The sequence below is a fragment of the Octodon degus genome, unplaced genomic scaffold (genome assembly GCF_000260255.1).
Source record: "Octodon degus isolate 3935 unplaced genomic scaffold, OctDeg1.0 scaffold00089, whole genome shotgun sequence".
Lineage (NCBI taxonomy): Eukaryota > Metazoa > Chordata > Mammalia > Rodentia > Octodontidae > Octodon > Octodon degus.
The window spans coordinates 4,694,207-4,714,819 of NW_004524665.1; the positions used below are offsets into that span (position 1 = coordinate 4,694,207).

The 20,613-nt window shown below is 44.8% G+C and overlaps 2 protein-coding genes across 9 annotated transcripts in view; one reads left to right on the top strand and one right to left on the bottom strand.

Moving 5' to 3' along the window:
* The window catches only part of LOC101575991 (UDP-glucuronosyltransferase 1-8), a 200,441-nt gene extending 182,028 nt beyond the window's left edge, over positions 1 to 18,413 (top strand). For 6 of the 8 annotated variants that reach the window (XM_023722287.1, XM_023722285.1, XM_023722286.1 and 3 more), the window contains 4 exons: positions 15,872 to 16,003; positions 16,655 to 16,742; positions 16,983 to 17,202; positions 17,444 to 18,413. In XM_023722287.1, the coding sequence (XP_023578055.1) occupies positions 15,872 to 16,003; positions 16,655 to 16,742; positions 16,983 to 17,202; positions 17,444 to 17,741 (738 nt within the window). In that variant the 3' untranslated portion in view covers positions 17,742 to 18,413. Of the gene's footprint in view, positions 1 to 9,431; positions 10,314 to 15,871; positions 16,004 to 16,654; positions 16,743 to 16,982; positions 17,203 to 17,443 lie in introns of those variants that run through there. The other 2 variants (XM_023722288.1, XM_012516056.2) reach the window with 2 other exon arrangements.
* On the bottom strand, positions 4,515 to 5,415 carry Dnajb3 (DnaJ heat shock protein family (Hsp40) member B3). Its single transcript, XM_004637331.2, has one exon. The coding sequence runs from the start codon at positions 5,335 to 5,337 to the stop codon at positions 4,621 to 4,623; it is 717 nt and encodes a 238-aa protein (XP_004637388.1). The 5' UTR covers positions 5,338 to 5,415; the 3' UTR covers positions 4,515 to 4,620.
* Positions 18,414 to 20,613: the final 2,200 nt, after the last annotated feature.

The following is a 20,613-nucleotide window of genomic DNA, read 5'->3' on the forward strand; positions in this document are numbered from 1 at the left end:
TATATTTGATTTATTCCTTTCATTTAGTGTTAACTTATACTCATTTCTTTTTCCCTTTGTCTACTTTTTTCATTGCTGAGACAAAATGCCTAACAGCCAAAGATGGAGGGAGAAAGGCTTATTAGCTCACAGTTTGCAGAAGCTCCAGCCCATAGTCGGCCAGCTTCATAGCACAGAGTCATCACGGGGAGGAACTGTCCCAGACCACTGGCCAGCTTTCTGCCTTGTACTGTATGCCGGCTACCTGCCTTAGGGTGTATGTAGTGCCCAAACCCTTACCCCTAGCCAGAACTATGCCAACTCAATTAGTGGATTGATGTGCTAATCACCTTGATTCTAGCATCCCACTCTAGCTCTAGCCACCTCTGAAAAGCCTGCCCCCCATGACTGCATGAGGCTTTGGGGGGACATCTAGACCGAAGCCGTAACATACCTATAAAATTTTTTTTCTCTTCTGATTTTGGAAATAGATGGCCCGTACATGTAACATGGGGTTCAGATTTGTCTCCTGTGATTCAGTTTCACATATACGAGCTCCGTGGCAACACTCTACCTGCACGCACCAGGACAGCTTTCCCATTTCAAGACCATTAGTTACATCTGCAGAGGCAGTCTGCCATGTAACGTGACACATTCAGACAGCAATAACTGGGATGTAGGCACCTGTGCGGGGCCATTTTCTCTGCCCCGGGTACTAAACCTGAGTTAAACCTGGATTCTTATTCAAGGCCTGCACATTTCCATCTGTTAAACCACTGAAATTTTTGTTTTGGTTTTTTCTTTAAGAAATCATCTGTGGATTCCTGTTCTGCAGGCTCGCGGCTCTCATCTTATTCAACTTTCCCATCTCATCTCTCTTTCCCCAGTACTGTAAGAGCAACATTTCTGGAAATGCTTACATTGTCATTGATCTTGTTCTCTGCATTATCCATTTTCTCCTTTGTTTTCAGTGTGCATTTCAAAAATTTCATCTTGTTTATTACTGCCCCCATCATTCTTCACAAGTAATTTTGTTTTCAAAAGGTGCCAAGGTCGGCTAGGGAAATAGGTCAGAAGGTGCCTACCTGTCAAGTGCAGTGACCTGGGTTTGATACCTGGTACCGCATGCCATTCTGGGACCAGAACCCCTGGGCATGCTATGCTGACCACTGAAGCCTGGCATGGCTGTGCATGCCTATAATCCCAGTGCTGGGAAGGCTGAGACAGGAAGACCACTACGAGTCTGAGCTGCATAGTGAGACCCTGTACTAAATAAGTAAATAAACACAAGATTTTAAAAATTAAAAAATAAGTGCCAAGATAAAGAATTCTCCTGAAATTTATAAAATACAGATATTCAAAATGAAACTTTCCTGTCTGCTGCGGCCACTGCTCCTGCCTTTTGGCTTTTGCTGTTTTGCTGTTTTCCACTGCTATGAGCTACTGCCTTCTGCCATGTGCCTCTCTGCCTTGGAGCCAGCTGAGTATGGACTGAAACATCCACAAACTGTCAGCTAAATAAACCTTTCCTTCCTTAAAAACAACAACAAAAAAAAAAAAAAAAAGAAAGAAAGAAAGTTCTCCTGGACTTTACATACATATCTTTTTCATCCACTATGTTGAAGAAAACAGGCCCCAGAACAAACAGTAAGAAGTTCCCCTTAGAAAAATATATCTTCCTAAAGGTTACTTTTGAGAAGCTAGAGAACAGCCTACTGTACTCAGTCCTGAGGCCATTGACACCATCCAGAGTACAGTCCCATTAGACTGGTGGTAATAGAAGTTTTTTGAAAAGTGTTTAAAGGAGATGGAAAGAAGAAGTCAGTGGAATCTGTATTGAGAAAGCCACGCAAGAAGTGGAATTAGAAATCTATAGAAAGGTAAGCAGACTCAGTGAATGATTTCCCAAGACTTACAGAGGAATGGCATTAGAGGCGAAGCACAGCGATTGGGTAATGGTTATTGGAAATGCACACGCTGTCTTTCAAATGTTTTCTAGCATGGGGGTAAGTGCAGCAGCAGTGTATGGACCTCCAGCAAGAAGTGTCCATCTGGCTCTTGAGTTTATGGATCTTGCTGAGGTGGCCACAGTGTTTAGGTGTTTGGGTGCCACATGGATGTAGCCTCTCCTGGGCGTGGCCCCTGGGGAATGTGCTGGTGATTTCCTCCACGGATGCCCTGCAGAGGGCTCTAGAGGCCCATCTCTGCACCAGAGGAGATGCCTTGGTTTCTCCCTTTAAATCTATTCAAACCTTCCATAGAAAATGAATATCTCGTCTTCATACTTTTCTACTGGATGGTTAAGATCAAGGTAAAGCAGGACCTATGCAACAAGAGTTGTAGCTTCTGGGTCTGAGAAGGTCAGTGAAATCTCCTCAGGATTTATCCTGAGATCCTGTACCTCAGATTGTAGAACCTTTGTCAGTGTCAGCCATGTGGATGAGTCACAGCCATTAGGAAGTAAAGCCATGATGTTACGTTGAGCTGTGGGGAACTCAGGTCAATAATTTCTGACATTGCCAGTTAAACAGAAGACCCAATGCTATTAAGGGCTACTGGACTCTTTTAGAATATTTTGCTGAGTTTACACACCTATAATATTCAAATAACGGAACTTAGAAAAAAAAGGGTATACAGATGAATGTCCATTTTGTATCTGTGTATTCAAAGTGGATGGGATAGATATATAGTTACATTCTCTTAATGAATAGAATGATTTGTTCTAATGGTGTTTGTAAATAGGATCTCAAGTCCACATCTTGTACAGCAATTAACAACTAAGAAGAATATATGCAGTGTGTTAGTTATTGAAACTGTCCTAGCGATTTGATTTGAAACTGTCTCATTGCTATCTGTTTATCAATAAAATTATGAAAAAAAAAAGAAAATTAATATCTACATACAGGCCTACTGCAGCCTGGGCTTTTCTTCTAAGCTATTTTCCAAAGTTTCTATTGTAAGACTCCTTCAGGTTCAGTGTTTTACACACATGTAAAGAGAAAGCCTCGCTTATAGCAATACTGATCGAGGATACGTGACAACTGATGGTTTTGCTGACTCTCAACTGTTCAATTACCTGGGGCTGTTGAGGTCTCTGAGTGACCTTGAAACGCCAGGCTAATGCTTTGCTGAGCATCTTTCACCCCATTGTGCAGCTGAGATCATGCCCATGCTGTCCTATCCAGAGTGATTACAGCACATATAACAACTGTGCCACTACCTGTTCCTATCACCTCAAAAGTGCTCACATCCTCAGTTTCTTCTGCAACAAGCTCAACCCCAGAAAATTACCCAGGGAGTACTTTCACTGGTAAGAGCTCCCTGGCCTGGATAAAATAGAACCTATTTTTCAGAAGCACTGTTAGTGCGTCTCATTCTAGTACTTCTTGTATGGTCAGTACATAGGAAGCCTCTGCCCAGGTACCTTGGCAACGATTCCTGCGATGTGGTTTTAAAAGACCATGTGTTCTTATGGTACAATGCTGAATGCCATGTTCCTGTCATAGGCTATTTGCATGTCATTCCATACAGAGTGGACTTCAAGGCCCTAAGGATATTCAAAACCATTCTCATGCAGTCCTAGCTTGTTGACAATGTGTTCAGCCCACATTGCCTCTGCAAAGAACTTACTGTGCTTTTAACCTATTTCAGTTGCCCTTTCCTGTCTTGCAATCTTCAGAAAAAGCAGTTTACACACCTATAAATGGGGCAATTTGGGATTGGTTATCTTGAAATTCTCTCCCTAAAGGCCAGCATGTGGGGCAAATTGTAGCAACACAACTTTGTTAGATGTCTGTCCAGTGCCCCATCCACTCTACATTTCAGGTGACACCTGGCTTTTGCCAAGCTACTTTGCTGTATGTCCTACATATGGTAATGGGAGAGATCTGTACAACCTTAGGGAAAGATATGACTTTTCTTTTTTCATTTCCAGCATCCATCATAGTTAGAGGACCAAACTGGGGCTGATAACAGCCCACGTAACCTTGAGGCATTGGCATCTATAGCTTGTCCTGAGCTTTCAGAGTGAGCGTGCTACAAATGCCTCTACTTTCAGGCCAGTGAAATGGATTTCTGACCTCTAGCCTCCAAAACTTGAAGAGAATAAATATGCACTGATTGAGGAAATCTGTAGCAACCTAGGAAACAATTATATCCACTTTACAAGGCTTACCTGCTTATATAGAACCTACCTATAACATTTTATTTAAACAGTAGTTAATGCAATATACCACTATTAATTACATACAACCCCCCCTTCTTTATGACAAAAGTAGTTAATATACTTATTTTTCACCACAACTGTGTAAAACTTTGAAGTTAAAATGCTTCAGATCTAGACACCTGGCCCATAGTTCAAACAAAATAGAAAAACGTAAGGCACTGTGATAAATATTTTGTCCTAGCCTTACAAAATAACCCTTGTCTGCCTCAAGCTGAAGTTAAATGTATATCAAAGGGCATACTGATATTTTCAACAGTTTTAAAAATTAAAGTTCTACTTGTGTAATCACAACAACAACAAGTAGGCACTATCATGAATTGTTTAAAATTTTGGGGTACAGTTGTTCTGAAAGTAGATTTCACTTGCCATCTTAAATAGCCTTCTAATCCTCAAAATGCATTTCAAGTCAAGAGGAGTTACTCGGTGTTGATGTGTAGCAACTGCTCTTTGCCATTTATCAGAAGGGACTTCAACTTTCCATCTTCTTCCACTTCTACTCTTTCTTGGCCATTCTCAATGATTCTCTTGGTAGTGATTTTTTTGCCATTCACTATTTCGGTGGAAGTCGACGTGGAATTGAAGCTGACAGTTCCACCACTACCGCAAGACATTGAGAAAGAAAGGCCTCTGTTTCCCAGGGAACCAAAGGAGGTCCAGTCTCTATCAAAGGAAGAAAAATCACCCCTGAAAGCTGGAAATTCATTGAAGGCAGAGAAAAAGGATTCAGACCTTCTCCTTCCTTGGGAGCTCCTCTGGCCTCCAAAAATATCCTCAAATGGGTCTCCAAAGAAGTCAAATGAGAAAGGGTCCTGGCCCCTAAAGAATTCCTGGAAGACTTCTGCTGGGTCACGGAAAGTGAAGACGAACTCGAAAGGGTCAACGAAGGAAGCCTCATCGGCACTGGCACCTCCTGCCATACCTGCTTCGCCATGGCGGTCATAGATGTCACGTTTCTTGGCGTCTGACAGCACCTCATAGGCCTGGGCCACTTGCTTGAATTTCCTTTCTGCCTCCTCCTTGTTCTCGGGATTTTTGTCCGGGTGCCACTTGAGCGCCAGCTTACGGTATGCCTTCTTGATGGCCTCTGATGAGGCCTGCTGAGGCACGCCCAGCACCTCGTAGTAATCCACCATGCTGGCTAGCCCTCCTGGGCGAGGGGCTTGCCTTGCAGCCCCGAGGGGCAGACAAGTGCAAGGTCAGACGCAGGCTACTGACAGGGACGCCCTTGTGACATAGCAGCTTGACGTAGCAGCTTTTCATTGGTTGAAGCTGAGGTTGCCTCCCCATCCCAGAATTCATTGCTCTAGGGGTTTGGAGAAGTTCTATGACATAACTAGCTCCACCCACTTCTATCCCATCTACCCTACTGGCTCCTGGCACTCCACACTCTAGCACTATTGTTGTATCTGAAAAGGTAGAAAAGAGGGAACGTGCGTGGAGGGGCAGAGTGGGGCTCTTGCTACCTTACAATATGTTTTGCTTAAAGTCGGGTTTGAATCAGCTTTCCCCTCAGCCGGAGGAAAGGATACGGTGTCAGGAATGGGTTTGGACTGACCCTGGGCCCATAGCCATTCTCCTGTTATAGAGGACTGCAGTTCTCAAAGGTGTTGGCCTCAGAACCCATTTGCTTTTGTGTTCATAGGGGTTATTCTATCATGTACATCATAGCAGAAATTTAAAACATATTTGAAAAGGTATATTCATTAGTCAATTTAATGACTCATTACTAACATTAATCATACTATTAGGAGAAAATAACTTTTAAAAAATTCAGTGAGAAGAGGGGTATCGTTTGGTATCTTTCAAATCTTTTGTAGCTAAATAGAAGAGAGATGGAGTCTCGTGTCTGCTTCTGTGTTGAATCTATTGTGATGTTGCAACATGACCTCAGAAGAGTCCCCTGTACATTTATGAGAGAGCAATTGAGGGCAGTAAAGCCAGACAGCATCATTGTTAGGGAAATTGTTTTGACTTTATAAAATTATCCTGAAAAATTTCTTGGTATCCCCAGAGTTTTGTAGCCCATATGAAAATCACTGGGCTAGAAAATCAATATGATTAAAACTTACCGGCTATATTTAAGGCACTGTGGAGAGGCTCAGAATGCTGTGATGGTTCCTACTAAAACTGCTATGTCATGACTGTGATTTTCTTTCTGTTATTTTTGGGTACCTGAGTTCTCTCCATTTACTCTTATTCTCTCTTGGCACTGTACTCCTTGCTTTGATCAGTTGTGAGGCAAGATCCCAATAAAAGTCCCTTAATCCTAAAAGGGGAATGATTAACCAATGAGCTTTCTAATATTTCACCATGAAGGGTAGTAGGTTTAACTGGGTGCATCAGTTTCACCAGAATGAACCGCTGGTTCCTATCACATAGGCTGAACTTGAAACCCTGGACTTGGCACTTGGCAAGCTTGCAAGAAATAGCAGCAGAAAGCTTATCAGGAGCAAAGTCCAGTGGGAACAAAGTAATTTGAGAAAGTATAAAGTGAATCTGAGGGGAGGGCAAATCATCTAGAATGGAGGGTAAAGGGAAGAGCAAGGATTCAGTGGAAGGAATAAAGAGGAAGAATGAGGTCGGACCCGGGACTGGAATCCATTCCAGGATGTCTTGATAGCAAGGCTGACGAGTCTTAGTCTTCTTACAAGGCTCTAGGAAGCCACTGAGCACAGTGGGTGGGGGCAGGGCTGGGACAGCTAGCAGGGTAAATCAGAGGGCCAGCTAGGAGGAGTTGAGAGAACAGGGGCTAGGGCCTTGGAACAGAGCCATGTCAGTTAAGCTGAGTGGAGGTGGTAGATGCCTCCAGAGCCAGCACGTGCCTGGACATGGCCCCTAAAGCAGAAGAAAGGAAGCTGGTCTGTGCAGAGGTGTTCCTGGTATATGAAAGTAAGGCAATGGCTTCAGGGCTGAAGCCCTCCACAAGAGGAAGGTGTGCATTTATGGACAGTCTAGTAGCAAGCTCCTTGATGGTTGAAGGCAGAATAGAAGAAAATACTGCAGAAATCTGAGAAAGACAGCGGTGTTTCCTGTGGAAGACCCTGCTCAGGAGCCTCAAGAAAGTGGAGCACTGAGGCTGCCCCTTTGGCAGTGAGTCCCTCCCTCCCTTCTGCTTTGATCAGTGGAGCTGAGAGAGTCCCAAGTGGTGAGACGCTTAACTTCCAGCTGTCAAGAACGAACCTCCTTGTGGGTTCCAGGAACCTTTCAGACACCCATTCCCCAGTAGCAACCCCATCCCAAGACCAGGTTGTGCCTCTGCTCGTCGTTTCCTCAGCTACAGGAGCACACCCCACTCTGCCCTATCACTGGCTGGGTGTTTTCTGCATGCTGGAACTCTTCTTTCTAGTAGGGGCCACTTATAACATCATTTTCTGGACTTGCTTCTAGCATTGTGCTGGAAGTTCATGTCCTTCAGTATTTGGTGAAAGAGAAAATTAATGTTTTAAGTGTCAGGTTTACTCAGACTCCAAAGTAGAAGCTTTATTGGATTGCATAGCAGTGGTTCTCATTGTAGTTCATGAGGATGGATGAGGATTGGATTGCTGGACACTCAGATCAGGAAATAATCTAATCTGATCCAGAGCAGCATGGGGCCTCAAACCATACAGCTACATAGCGGCCTCATAAAAGCTCCAAGTGCTGGGGTGTAGCTCAGTGGTAGAGCACCTGCCTAGAATGTGTGAAGCCCTATGTTGACCCCCAGCAACACAATAAATAGACAGATCCAGCACACAAACAGTTCTGAGGCTCATGTGGTGCAGTAAAAGTCATTAGATCACTCTAGTGTTGACTGTGTAACACCTTTGATATGATGTGTGGGTGAACTCTGTGACTGGAATAATTATCAAGAATTATTGCCTTTAAAGTTTAACTTGAACTGAAGCTTTCTAAGTTGCAGAAAAGAGTTCAGCAAGGGGCAAAAAAGAAGTGCTACATCTTTTCTGCTAGGCCTGAGTAAGAGTGCTTGAGACTCCAGGGAGCTTCTGGGCATGCGTGTGCACCCTTGCGTGTGGAGGTACGTGGGAACTTAGAGGTCTGTTGGTGAGGGGTGCTGGCTTAGAGAACAGGCTCCCTTACATACTGGAAGGAGAGGCACCTTGTTTATGTGCTCCATGGGACACAAGAGCTTTAAAGTTAGTCATTTCTCCATGAAACCTGCAAGCATATCTGTAGATACAAGTGGCTAGTGGTGTGGGATCCAAAAGAAAGGATCTGTGCTCAGTTCTGTCTACACCTTGGTTTACCTGTTCATCAGGAGCAGGTGACCATGCTCCAATCTCCTAGAATACAGCTAGTTCCGTGTGAGAGCCTTCTCTTTGATTGCAGTGTCCTTTTCTCTGCCTTTTCTTCATTTGTGTTAATTGGACAATGGCTTAGGGGTCACAGCTTTTTTTTCTGACTTACAATTCATTGCAAGGTTTGACCAAGAACTTGTACTACTCTCTGCCCAACCAGAGACTGTGAGAGTTGTTAAGAACTACAGGCTCTGGGCACCAACAGTGTAGCTGTACCACTTAGGAAATACAAGACTCTGCAAAATCTCTTTGCCTCCCTTGGCCTCAATGTCTTTGTTAAATGGGGGAAATGCTATGGTATGGTACCTACTTCTACGGGATAGTTCTAAAGGTTTACATAAAATGTGTTGGGGAATGCTAGCTTGATGGCATTTGGCACATTGTACAAGCTCAATAAATACAATTTCTCATTCTTGCTTTTGTTCATCTGCTTCCTTTGCTTGGCTCAATACGTATTTGTGGGATAAATGAATCCAAACTCAGTGCCAGTGGTCAGGCAGCACCCTGAGCAAGCTGTGGAGGAAGTGTTTACCTTTACGGTCAAAGGGGAGCTGCAGTGGTGTGCTCTTCTGTTTCAAAAGGATGAAAAACATTGTTTCATTTATGGAAAAGAAGTTTACTTTGTCCCCTTGTACTCTTTTTTTCTCTCTTGTAATATTTTCTTGATCTCTTAAAATAGTAATGGATCCCAAGGTACTATAGATGTTTTCCCTTCTGTTTTTACTCAAGAGTGATTTGAAGAAGGAATTCCAGCCTGTTAAGCCTATTGTCTATTGTGGCCTATTAGGAAACCCAGTTGATATCCACCCTCTTGATTCCCCAAAGTACACCTCCTGCTATCCTTGTGGATTAGTGGCTCTGGTCATGTGACACAATCAAACATTAACTTAGTGTGTACACTGGCCCTGGCTACATGGGAGTTGGTGAAAGAGAGCAAAGGCAGGGATAGCATGGCTATGGCGTCCCTGGTCCCACGTCTGCTGTTCCTAGGCTTCTTGGTATGTGCGCTCAGGCCCTTGGGATCCCATGCTGGGAAGTTGTTGGTGGTCCCCGTGGAAGGCAGCCACTGGCTGAGCATGGTCGGGGTCATCCAGCGGCTACAGCAGAATGGACATGAGATAGTGGTCGTGGCACCTGAGGCCTTGTTGTATATAAAAGAAGACCCATCCTATACCTTGAAGAAGTACCCCGTGCCATTCCAGAAGGAGGATGTGGAAGCCAGTTTCAATGAACTTGGCCATCATGTTTTTGAGAGCCTTCCTTTCCTGCAGCGTATGCTCAAAACGTACAAGAAAGTCAAAAGGGACAGTGCTCTGCTTTTGTCTGGCTGCTCCCACCTCGTGCACAACAAGGAGCTGATGGCCTCCCTGGTGGAAAGCAACTTCGACATGGTGCTGACAGACCCTTTCCTCCCCTGTGGGCCCATCGTGGCCCAGCTGCTGGCTCTGCCTGCTGTTTTCTTCTTGAACGCGTTGCCATGTGGCCTGCACTTTGAGGGCACCCAGTGCCCCAACCCCATGTCTTATGTGCCTAGGTCTATGTCAACCAACCCAGATCACATGACCTTCTTGCAGCGGGTGAAGAACGTGCTCTTTGTCTTGACCGAGAAGGTCATGTGCAATGTGGTGTACTCCCCCTATGCACTACTTGCTTCAGAAATTCTTCAGAGAGAAGTGACTGTCCAGGAACTTCTAGCCTCTGCGTCCATCTGGCTGCTCAGAATTGACTTTACTGCTGACTTCCCCAAGCCAATCATGCCCAATATGGTTTTTATTGGTGGGGTCAACTGCCTTCACAGAAACCCGCTCTCCCAGGTGTGTATTTGAGTGGTATTTTTGCGTGCATGTGTTCTTGAGAGTTCTTTAGGTGAAGGAGCTTTCTAAAGATGTATGCTAAGTGAACATATTGATACAGTTTTAAAGACTTCTTTTGTTAATTTTTATTTCACTCCTAGGCTTGAGTGTGCTTTGAGCAGGACCTTCCAAGCACTTTCTTTGTATCTATGATTTCTGAGAAGGCGTGTCTTGGGCATTTTATTTTGTGTGCTTTGTGAGTAGTGATCAGTGTAACACCACAGGCATCAAATGCCGTGCATACAGAGTGCTGAGTTTGGGGCACCTTTTAGAGAACAGAAGCGTGTGGTATATCCAGTGGCTTGATCCTGACAAGGACAGTATCCTATCTGTTCTTGGTTAGAGTTTCAGTTTACAGATATTCTAACAGGAAATCAGATCTGCCAGCCTTTTTCTTTTGCTTCTCATAAGTGACTTACACGCCAGGCAGGTTTTGCCATTGGGCAGCAAGGTAATGGATCTCATTCCCTGACCTGCTCATATGCTACAGAAGGTGAGGGATGCATAAGAGCGGTATGAACACCCTCCTCTAGACTTCAGGAGAGCTCATGGAGAATAATGAGAAAGGCCCCTCCAAACTAAAGGCACGGGCTCGGGGAGGATTTTCCTGGGAGGAACAATTAACAGGGCATTCATTTATTCACTGATTCTGTATTGGTGGCAAAACTTCAAAGCTAATTGCACAATATAGGGTAGCAGTCTATGCCATTCACTCATTTATTAATGTGTTGTGGCTAATGGTCTAGATCTGACGACTATGCCTTTTTTTTTTTTTAACTGATTAATAGTATTTCTTGGTATTTAAGTCCCACTTTATCCTGCTACCTGTCTAATCTAGTTTTCCATGGAACAACATAGGAATTTCCATATTCCAGGATTTTTTGTTGTGACTTCCAACATTCTTTCAACAAAGATCAGGTGTCTTATGGGTTCTTCATATGCGTTGTGTTTCTCGCTCCTTCTTCTTAGGTCTATTTCACCACTATGACTGTGTTATCTTTTCTACCCCTCTCCAAATGCTGACTATTCTGCTGTCTTTTCATTAAGAAGATTTTTTGAGGTAAAATCTCTCTAACTTGCTAAGTTGCTCAGGGTGAGCTCAAACTTGCATGCTCCTGCCTTGGGCTTCAGAGTACTGGCGTTGTAGGCGTGGTCCGCCATGACTGCCTCTCTCTGTAAACACAGAAGAACTGATGTGTGGTCATTTTCTCCTAGAGGAACTGTAGGTTCACCTGTCCTAAGTCCCATGGCAAATATCAGGGTTACTGAATTCACTAGATTTCCTGAGAATGGTTGAAGGAGTCTGGCCCTAGCAAGGATTCTTGTGTGGCTGCTGATTTGAGTGGAAACTGCTATCTATTGGATCATTTTGCATTGTGTTTGCCACTGTTTGGGACAGATAGTCTTTAATTAAATTATCTCCTTCTTTAGGACGATTATGGGAAAGGCCACTCAGTGTTATCTCCTGTGTTCAGGGCACTTACTGCTGCAGTCGTGTCCCCCTCCCCCAGAATTTGTCCCCGGGGTGAAGTGTGCAGCGTGTGAATTGGTGGATGCCTTGCTGGTGCAAGTAGGCTTAGGTGTGAAAAGGTTTGTGTAAATTATATCTGATAATAGCGTTCTTTGTCTTGCTCAGTGTTTTATTTTTATTTTATTTTTTTCCATAATTTTATTGAGAAACAAATAACAATGAGACAGTTTCAAACCAAATTGGTAGGACAGTTTCAATATTTAACACATTGCATACATTCTTCCTAGTGGTTAATTGCTGTACAAGATGCGGACATGATATCTTATTTACAAACACCATTAGAACAAATCCCTCTATTCATTAAGAGAATGTAACTATATATCTATCCTAATCATTTTGAATATACAGATACAAAATGGACATTCATCTGTATCCCCTTTTTTTGTTTAGTTCCATTATTTGAATATTATAGGTGTGTTAACTCAGCAAAATATTCTAAAAGAGTCCAGTAGCCCATAATAGTATTGGGTCTTCTTCTTGACTGACAATGTCAGAAATTGTTGACCTGAGTCCCCCTATAGCTCAGCATAAAGCATGGCTTTACTTCTTATACTTCATTTTTATACTTTTTTGCTGGATGGTTAAGACCAAGGTAAAACAGGACCTATGCAACAAGAGTTGTAGCTTTTGGGTCTGATAAGGTCAGTGAAATCCCCTCAGGATTTATCCTGAGATCCTGTACCTCACATTGTAGATCCTTTATCAGTTTCAGTGTTTTACTTCTATCTTTCACTTTTAAAGTATTAATCTCTCTACCCTATAATATTTTTGTACACATTTCCCTATGCCTCCTCAGTATTCCTTTGTCTTTGAGGGATTTTTTTTTTCTTTTAGACAACATGGACCTGACACATTTAATCCAGCTGGATAGACTGCTTTAATAGGTTCATTTTGCACGTTTGAATTTATCAAGGGCTAGATTTGTTAGTAACTCTTCCAATTTATTTTATGTTTTATTTACTTTGCCATTTTCCCTTTGCCCGACTGTTACAGTTTGGAAAGTTACTGTGTATTTTCTTTCTTATGAATTTAGGACAGGGTCTACAGGGTGTACAGGGTTTCACTACGTAGGTTGGACTCATAGTGATTCTACTGCTTTCAGCCTCCCAAGTGCTGTGATTACAGATGCGCCACCATGCCCAGTCTCAATTGCTGTCTCAGCATGCCCGGGATCAAGGCCAGCACAGCCCACCAAGGATTAAACCCTGGCCCTTGGGTTCTGCTGAAGCAGGTGCTTTACTCCGCTGAGCGACTCTGGCCAGCCCTAGTTACTGTTTATTTTCTCTTTGCACTTTTGTTAAAAAGTACTACTTTGTACTTCTGATCTTCTAATGCCAAACATCTGGTTTCTAACGCTCTTGGTTAAAGTTCTGAACTTCAAGAGTAAAGATAAAAAGGATTAAAAAAGAATAAAGATCCTGTTCCAAAATTTTAAAAAATAGAAAAGATTTTGGATGTTTCTTAATGGAAGGGTGCATTCACAAACCTCTGGGTTTGGTTTGGTTCACAATACTACAGAGAAACTGCCAGGTACCTGTAATCTCAGGTACTTGGTATTTAGGAGGCTGAGGCAGGAGGATCACAGGTTCAAGGTCAGCTTGGGCAACTGAGCAAGACCTTTCTGCCTCAAAATAAAACCAAAGGGCTAAGGTTGTAGCTTAGTGGTAGAGCACCCCTGGGTTTGATCCTTGGCACCACAAAGACAAGAAGGAAGAGGAGAAGGAGGAGGAAGGGGAAGAGAAGAAGAAAAATAAAATCTTTATTCCATTAAGAGAATTGCTAGGGAAGCATGAACAGCCTTTGACATGTGTTTGGAAGTAAAAAGAATACCACTGAGAGCAAAAGGATCGAGTCACAAGAGATTTGTGTGTCATTTCGCTGTTGTGGTGAGAAGTCATCTTTGTGTACTGGAGGCTGCATATATTAGAGAAAAATGGCTCACTGGGAGGTTAGGGCAGCCAGAGACTAAGCAAGAGAGAAGAAGAACGCCTGCCTGGAACTGGGAAGCTGGAGGGACGGATGGTGGACTCAGGATACAAAACAGGGCAGCAACATCTTTCCAGCGAGTAGCAGACACTGGAAAGATAAAAGACATTTGAGAAGAAAAAATCTTGTGAAGAGTTAAAAACTCAAAAACTACATTTATGTCATAACTTAGGCTCTGCTTCAAAGGTCTTACCTTAGATGGGAGGGTCTTACCAGAACAGGAAAGTCCTTTTCCAGGCCGCGAGGTGGGGAGAGGTAGCTCACATGTTTTTGGAAGGGGAAAAGAGGGGGGGACCAAAGGTCGTGCGCAGATGCCCTATTGACTCGCTCTTGGCTCCTCCATGGCCCAGGAAATCACGCAAGGGGTTGGGACAGTCCCAAGTAGGCCATGGAGCACTCCTTTACTGGGGCCCATAAAAGGTGACAGAGATAGCGCAGTCCCTGCCCGTTGCCCTGCTGCCATTGTAGATAAGTGTTGTTGTTTAGGTAAAACCTATTTAACTTTGGGGCTGTGATTGAGTTTGTGCTAATCACATTTTAGTAGCCAGTGGACATGGGAGGGAAAACTGACTCTCCCTTTGTGATGCGAGATTGAATGCAGCCTAGAGGGACAAAGGCCAGAGCAGGTCAGCCTTTGCCCTTAACTCAGCAGTAAGCTCGAACAAAGTGGGGAGGGAGGGGAGCATGGTGTGGCCCATCGGCAGGTGTGCTCACCACAGACTTTAAGTGAGGTGGGGTGGTGGAGGGGACAGTGACCGTGCGCCTTTTAGAACTTCCAGTGATACAAACAACCCACTAGGGCATGGGTGCTGTGGGCTTGCCACTGCCGGGCTTGGCCAGGATGCAGCTCTGTGGTGGGCCAGAGCACTTCTGGGACCTGGAGCCTGTGGCCCAGTCGAAGGGAGGCTGGGTGTGCTCTGGGGAAGTGTTGCCATTGCGCTTGGCAACCAGCCCTGTCCAGGTTAGAGCTTGGCAGAAGTCAAAGCTCAAGTAAGCCGTGTGTGCCGAGCCTTAGGGGGTTTGTTTCGGGTCTCACAGGTGAGGTGCCTGAGGTCTTGGTTTGCACAGGAGGTTCACATCTTAACACTGAAGGTTCCATGTCCCAGGGGCCTTCAGGCTCAGGCAAAACTCTGTCCTGCTTGCCCACGACATTCTTTGGAGACATATAAATCCATTTTGGAGCCTTTCAAGGGCTAATGAGGTCCTGAACAGTTTGCAGTAGGAGAGAATTTATATGCTTGCTGTTCTGTTTCCAGTAAGTGGAGCTGTCATGGTGTGTGACTGTGCATGTGCCTTCATCTGTGTGTGTGTGTGTGTGTGTGTGTGTGTACACATGTGTGTAGGTATCCAACGCATGTGTGTACACAAACATGCATGAGCTTCTACTTTTATTCGGGAGAATTAACATGCTACTTGGATTCTCTGCCTCAAGGAAATCCCACAGATAACCCTGTAAGTAAGAACCCTTCCTCCTTTTTCTTTTGGTACCAGGGATAGAACCCAGGACCTTGCGCTTGCCAGGAAGGCACTTGCGCTGCTGAGCTGTCTCCCTGGCTTTTTTTCACTTTTTTTCCTCCTTTGGAAAGGAGTGAGGAGAGAATGCGTGTATTGTGTTGAATGTTCTCAAACTTACTGGTAACAGACTGACTAAAATTTACAGGAAGAAATGATGGCTCACGGTGCACTTCACCCTATGATAGAAACTCACATATTATTAATTCTTTATTTCATACATTTTTAATCATGGTGTTGGTTTTGTTTTGTTTGAGACAGGGTTTCACTATGCAGTTCAGACTGACCTTACTTTGTAGCCCACGCTGGCGTTGAACTGCAGCAGTCCTCCTCCTGCCTCAGCCTCCTGAGTGCTGGGATCACAGGCAGAGCCACCACACCTGGCCTTAATTATGTTCTTAGGAGGAGGAGATCTAATTCAAAGCTGAAAGGATATAGTCACCAAAGTCTGTGAGAATCAATTAACTGGAAGTTTCTTTTCTGGCTCTAGGAATTCGAAGCTTATGTTAATGCCTCTGGAGAACATGGAGTTGTGGTTTTCTCTTTGGGGTCCATGGTCTCAGAAATCCCGGAGAAGAAAGCTATGGCCATCGCTGAGGGCTTGGGCAGAATACCTCAAACGGTGAGAAACCTCATATGACTCATTCATGTCTGTCGTCGTAGGAATTCTAATGCCGGGCTTTCGGTACCCCAAGTTAGTTCTCTTAGTTGGAACTTGGCATTTGGTATTCCCCGCCACTTCCCAAATGCTAAAGTTGTTCCAACCTCACTTTTAGCATTTAGCTGTCAGTCACTCTTCAACCATGACTCCCTTCGCTCTGAAGTCTCCCTGTCTCACTGGAAACAGGGAAACCCTGAAGTATTAGGGAGGATGTAGCTAAACATAAGTGTGGTATTGTTTCCTCCTATATTTAATAAGAATGTCTCCAAAAAGCTGTTCACTGGGACACTGAATTTACTGCCCATGTTCCTGCTTATACAGTTCTACATCCGGTTGCTTTACGAAATTTTCCCTGGAAGCATGGAAAAGTGGAAAAATTCAAAGAGCACAGCTTGCTGACTGTATGTAGTCACCAAGCAAGCACCTCCTGGTTGCTAAACCTCTAGGATGAGATAAAGAATACTACCTGCCTGAAGGCTTTCTTAATTCCTAACCCGCCTTCTCTGGCATGTTCATTCTGTTCATTCAGAGAAATCATTCCAGCTGCTGTAGATAAAAAGAAGTCATAATGTCTCATTCTTTTGTTAAACTGTGACCTTTTGTCCCTGCAAGGTCCTGTGGCGCTACACTGGAACTCCACCATCAAATCTCGCAAAGAACACAATACTCGTCAAGTGGTTACCCCAGAATGATCTGCTTGGTATGTTGGGAGAATCTGACAGATAGATCAAGTTAAAAGCAAGATGGCTTAGGGATAGCTAATGGAAAGAATCATTTAGCTAGAAGCACTGTGGCCAGCGAGTCTCGCCTGGCTCTCCATCCGTGAGGAGGTCTGCTTTCCTCTGCACACTTCTGCGAGGGCTTTGTGAAGAGAACACTAAGTCTGGCTGGTAGACTCAGCTGCTTGACCGCCTGCATCCCTCCCTGTTTTGCTTCCCAGGCCACCCGAAGACCCGGGCATTTATCACACATGCCGGCTCCCATGGCATTTATGAAGGGATATGCAATGGCGTCCCCATGGTCATGATGCCCTTGTTCGGTGATCAGATGGACAACGCAAAGCGCATGGAAACCCGGGGAGCTGGCGTGACCCTGAACGTCCTTGAGATGACTTCTGATGACTTAGAAGGTGCTCTTAAGAAAGTCATCTATGACAAAAGGTAAGAGAAAAGCCAAAGAGGCCTATGACCTGTATTTCCTCCTTCCCTTCCCCTCTTCCTTCTCCTCTTTCATAAAGAACGATTATTAAGTCTATGTGTTTCTTTGCTGAGTATTGTAGAAACCTATTTCCCTACCAAGTTTAGAACACCTGGCAGCCTGCCTAGCTGGGAGCAAGCAGCAGAGAGGGTTGTTCATTGCTCTGTGCATCCCAGGCATTAACATAACTGTCTTGGTGCCCAGCTACAAGGAGAACATCCTGCGCCTCTCCAGCCTGCACAAGGACCGTCCCATCGAGCCGCTGGACCTGGCAGTGTTCTGGGTGGAGTTCGTGATGAGGCACAAGGGGGCGCCGCATCTGCGCCCTGCGGCCCACGACCTCACTTGGTACCAGTACCACTCTTTGGATGTGATTGGCTTCCTACTGGCCATTGTGTTGGTGGTGGCCTTCATCACCTTTAAGTGCTGTGCCTATGGCTTCCGGAAATGCTTTGGAAAAAAGGGCCGAGGGAAGAAGACCCACAAATCCAAGACGCATTGAGAAGTTGAGTGGGAAAGAAGGAAAAATTTTGTTAAATTTTTTAATCAGATACACACTTGAAAACAGAGTCAGTGTTAAATCTCTTTCATTCTCATTAAAGAAATCTTTTGTTAGACATCCCTGAAGTATTTTTGTAAAAATAAAAATAATGTAATCACTGGTCACCCCACAGGCAAAGGGATTTGAATACGGATTCAAACTCGAGTCTGTGCTGCCCTTGTTGTTTGTCAAATGATGCAAAAAAGATGTTGGCACTTTATATTGTTTTTCTTACTCAAGAAAGTCGCCTGTTTGAACGTGCAGGAGTCCCAGGTGGCCCGGAGGTTCTCCTCCCTTCAGCGATGGCTTTAGGTCCCTGATCCCTGTGGCCTCCTTTGTTGCAGCCTCAGCAGTGATGCGTGGCCTCCCCAGGGTCACGCCCTGTAGGTGTTGCTCTGGTGTTCAGAGGGAAGGCTTTGTGCCCTTGGGGTGCGTCAGGTATGAACGAATGGGTGGGGGGCCTTGAGAGCACCTGATTTCTAGCTTTGTTGGGAAAACTCTTGGGTGATGTGTTTGAGGTGCTAGGAACTGCTTGTGTCAAGTGGAGTGGAATTTGATAAAAACAAGGAGATTGCTGGGGACTATGTTTTTTCTGATAATGAAAATTTTATTAATAAATTCACATAAATTATATTTCTGAGCTGTTTTTAATTGGTGTTGCACTTATTTACATATATTTGCATTGTATTTTTAATTATGAAAGTAAAACATCATGATTACAAGAAATTTGAAAAGTCTGGCGGTTTGCCAATGCACACACATACATCCCATGTGCACACACCCCATGTGCACATATACATCACATGTGCACACACATACATCCCATGTGCACATATCTCATGTGCATATGTATATCACATGCACACACAGGTCACATGCACACACAGATCACATGTGCACACATACATCACATGCAAACACACATATATCGCATGTGCACACACATACACAACACACACACAAACATGGAAAGAAAAGTCACCAGTAATTACATTGCCCAGAAATAGCTACGGTCACAAGTAGCATTTGGATCTTGAATGTGACCCAAAAGTGCACGCGCAGAGTGCTTGGTCCCCCGGCCCTCGTGCCAATGGGAGACGCTAGCACCCTTCGGGGGTGGGGCCTCCTGGGAAAGAGCCTCAGTGGCCAGGGGTGCCCCTGCAGGGCACACTGGGACACCAGCCCCTTCTTTTCTCTCTGCTTCCTAGCTGCACTCCGTGTTTAGTGGCTTCTGCAGCCCTGAGCTCCTGCGACTACGTGGGGCCTTCCCACAGGCCCCAAAATGATAAGACCGAACGATTGCAGGCCAAAAGCTTTGATTCCCTTCAGCTATTGGCTGTGCAGAGGCAAACCCCATGAACACTGCTACTAGTTTGAAAAGTACATGTACTTATAAATACTGCAGATGTGTGTGTGTGTGCGCGCACGTGCACATACATGTTAGTGGGGTGCTGAATAGCTGTCATCTCAGCTATGACAGGCTGAGGCGGGAGGGTTGTAAGTTTGAGTCTAGTTGGGGCAACTTCATGATTGAGTGAGACCCTGCCTCAAAAAATAATAAAGGTTAGAGATGTAGGTCAGTGGGAAGACCCCTGAGTTCAATCTCCAGTAAGTAACACACACACACACAACACACCCACCCACCCACACATACACACACACACACACACACACACACACACACACAGAGCATTACTACAGCAAAATACTTTAGGCACCCAACTTGTAAAGAGAAGTTTCATTTAGTTCATAGCATAGAGATTCAAAGGCATGGCACCTGCATTTGCTCAGGTCCGGTGAGGTGGCTACAGGTGGCCCCTCATGACAGGAGCCTATATAAGGGCAAGCAGCGGGTAACATCTTGACGTGTATGAGGGGTCCTGATTTTCCGATCTAAGCATGTGCCTCCTTTTCACTGGCATCCATCTGTAGCAACATCCATCTGTAGCAACATGTGTGTCTGTTTTGCCCCTCTCCAAATCAGGTCTTGGAGTTTCTGTGTCATGCTCCCTTTTGCTCCTGGTCCTCACAGTGAGTGTGGACAGATGTAGACAATGACACCGTGCCGTAGTCTGAAGGGCTTGCTGACTTCGCCACGGAAATTGGCCTCTCACCTTTAGGGTCATTCTTCCCCAGAGTTTCAGGGAATGAAGCGGAATTTTTTGCCATGGTATAAAAAGGTGGCCTTTGTACAGTTCACCAATGGTGTCCTCACATCCATCTGAAGCATCTACATGGCTGTAGGGAACCACTCAGAGTGCTTCAAAGTGCAGGGACATCCAAGGACACCTGAGGGTTCAACCTGCTTGTCTAGTGCAGGCACACAGAGGGGGACAGTTACATAACCAGGACTTAACACAAGTAAACATGCATGCGCTGATTATGGCTCTGTGGAAGAATGTAAGTATGAGGGGCAGGGATGTAGCTCCGCGGCATCAGCACCTGCCTGGAGCGGTCCTGAGTTTTATCCATGATACCAAAACAAACAAACAAAAAAGCATGTAAACATGAGAGAACAAAATGAATAAGAGTTATACAATAGGGCTGGGATGTAGCTTAGAGGCACAGCACCTGCCTGGTAAGTGTGATGTCCTGCAATTCCTGGTGCCTAAAAAGTAAAAAAGAATTAACAGCAAAGATGCAGGCGGCCCCTGCCCTTGCGCTCCTGTGCTGTGGAGCTCCGCTGTGCTCTGTGCTGCCTGCTGCTGTTGCTGGCCTCCTGCACATGCACATCCTTTAACTTCGGGATCTCACCTGTGAAAGTATCCCTTGGGGCAGACAATAGCCTTCCTGTCCACATTTCTACTAGCATCTGGTCATCTGAGCCCTCCCC

Coding starts and splice junctions, on each gene's coding strand:
- Dnajb3 (XM_004637331.2), bottom strand. CDS start 5,337: ATGGTGGATTACTACGAGGTGCTGGGCGTGCCTCAGCAGGCCTCATCA.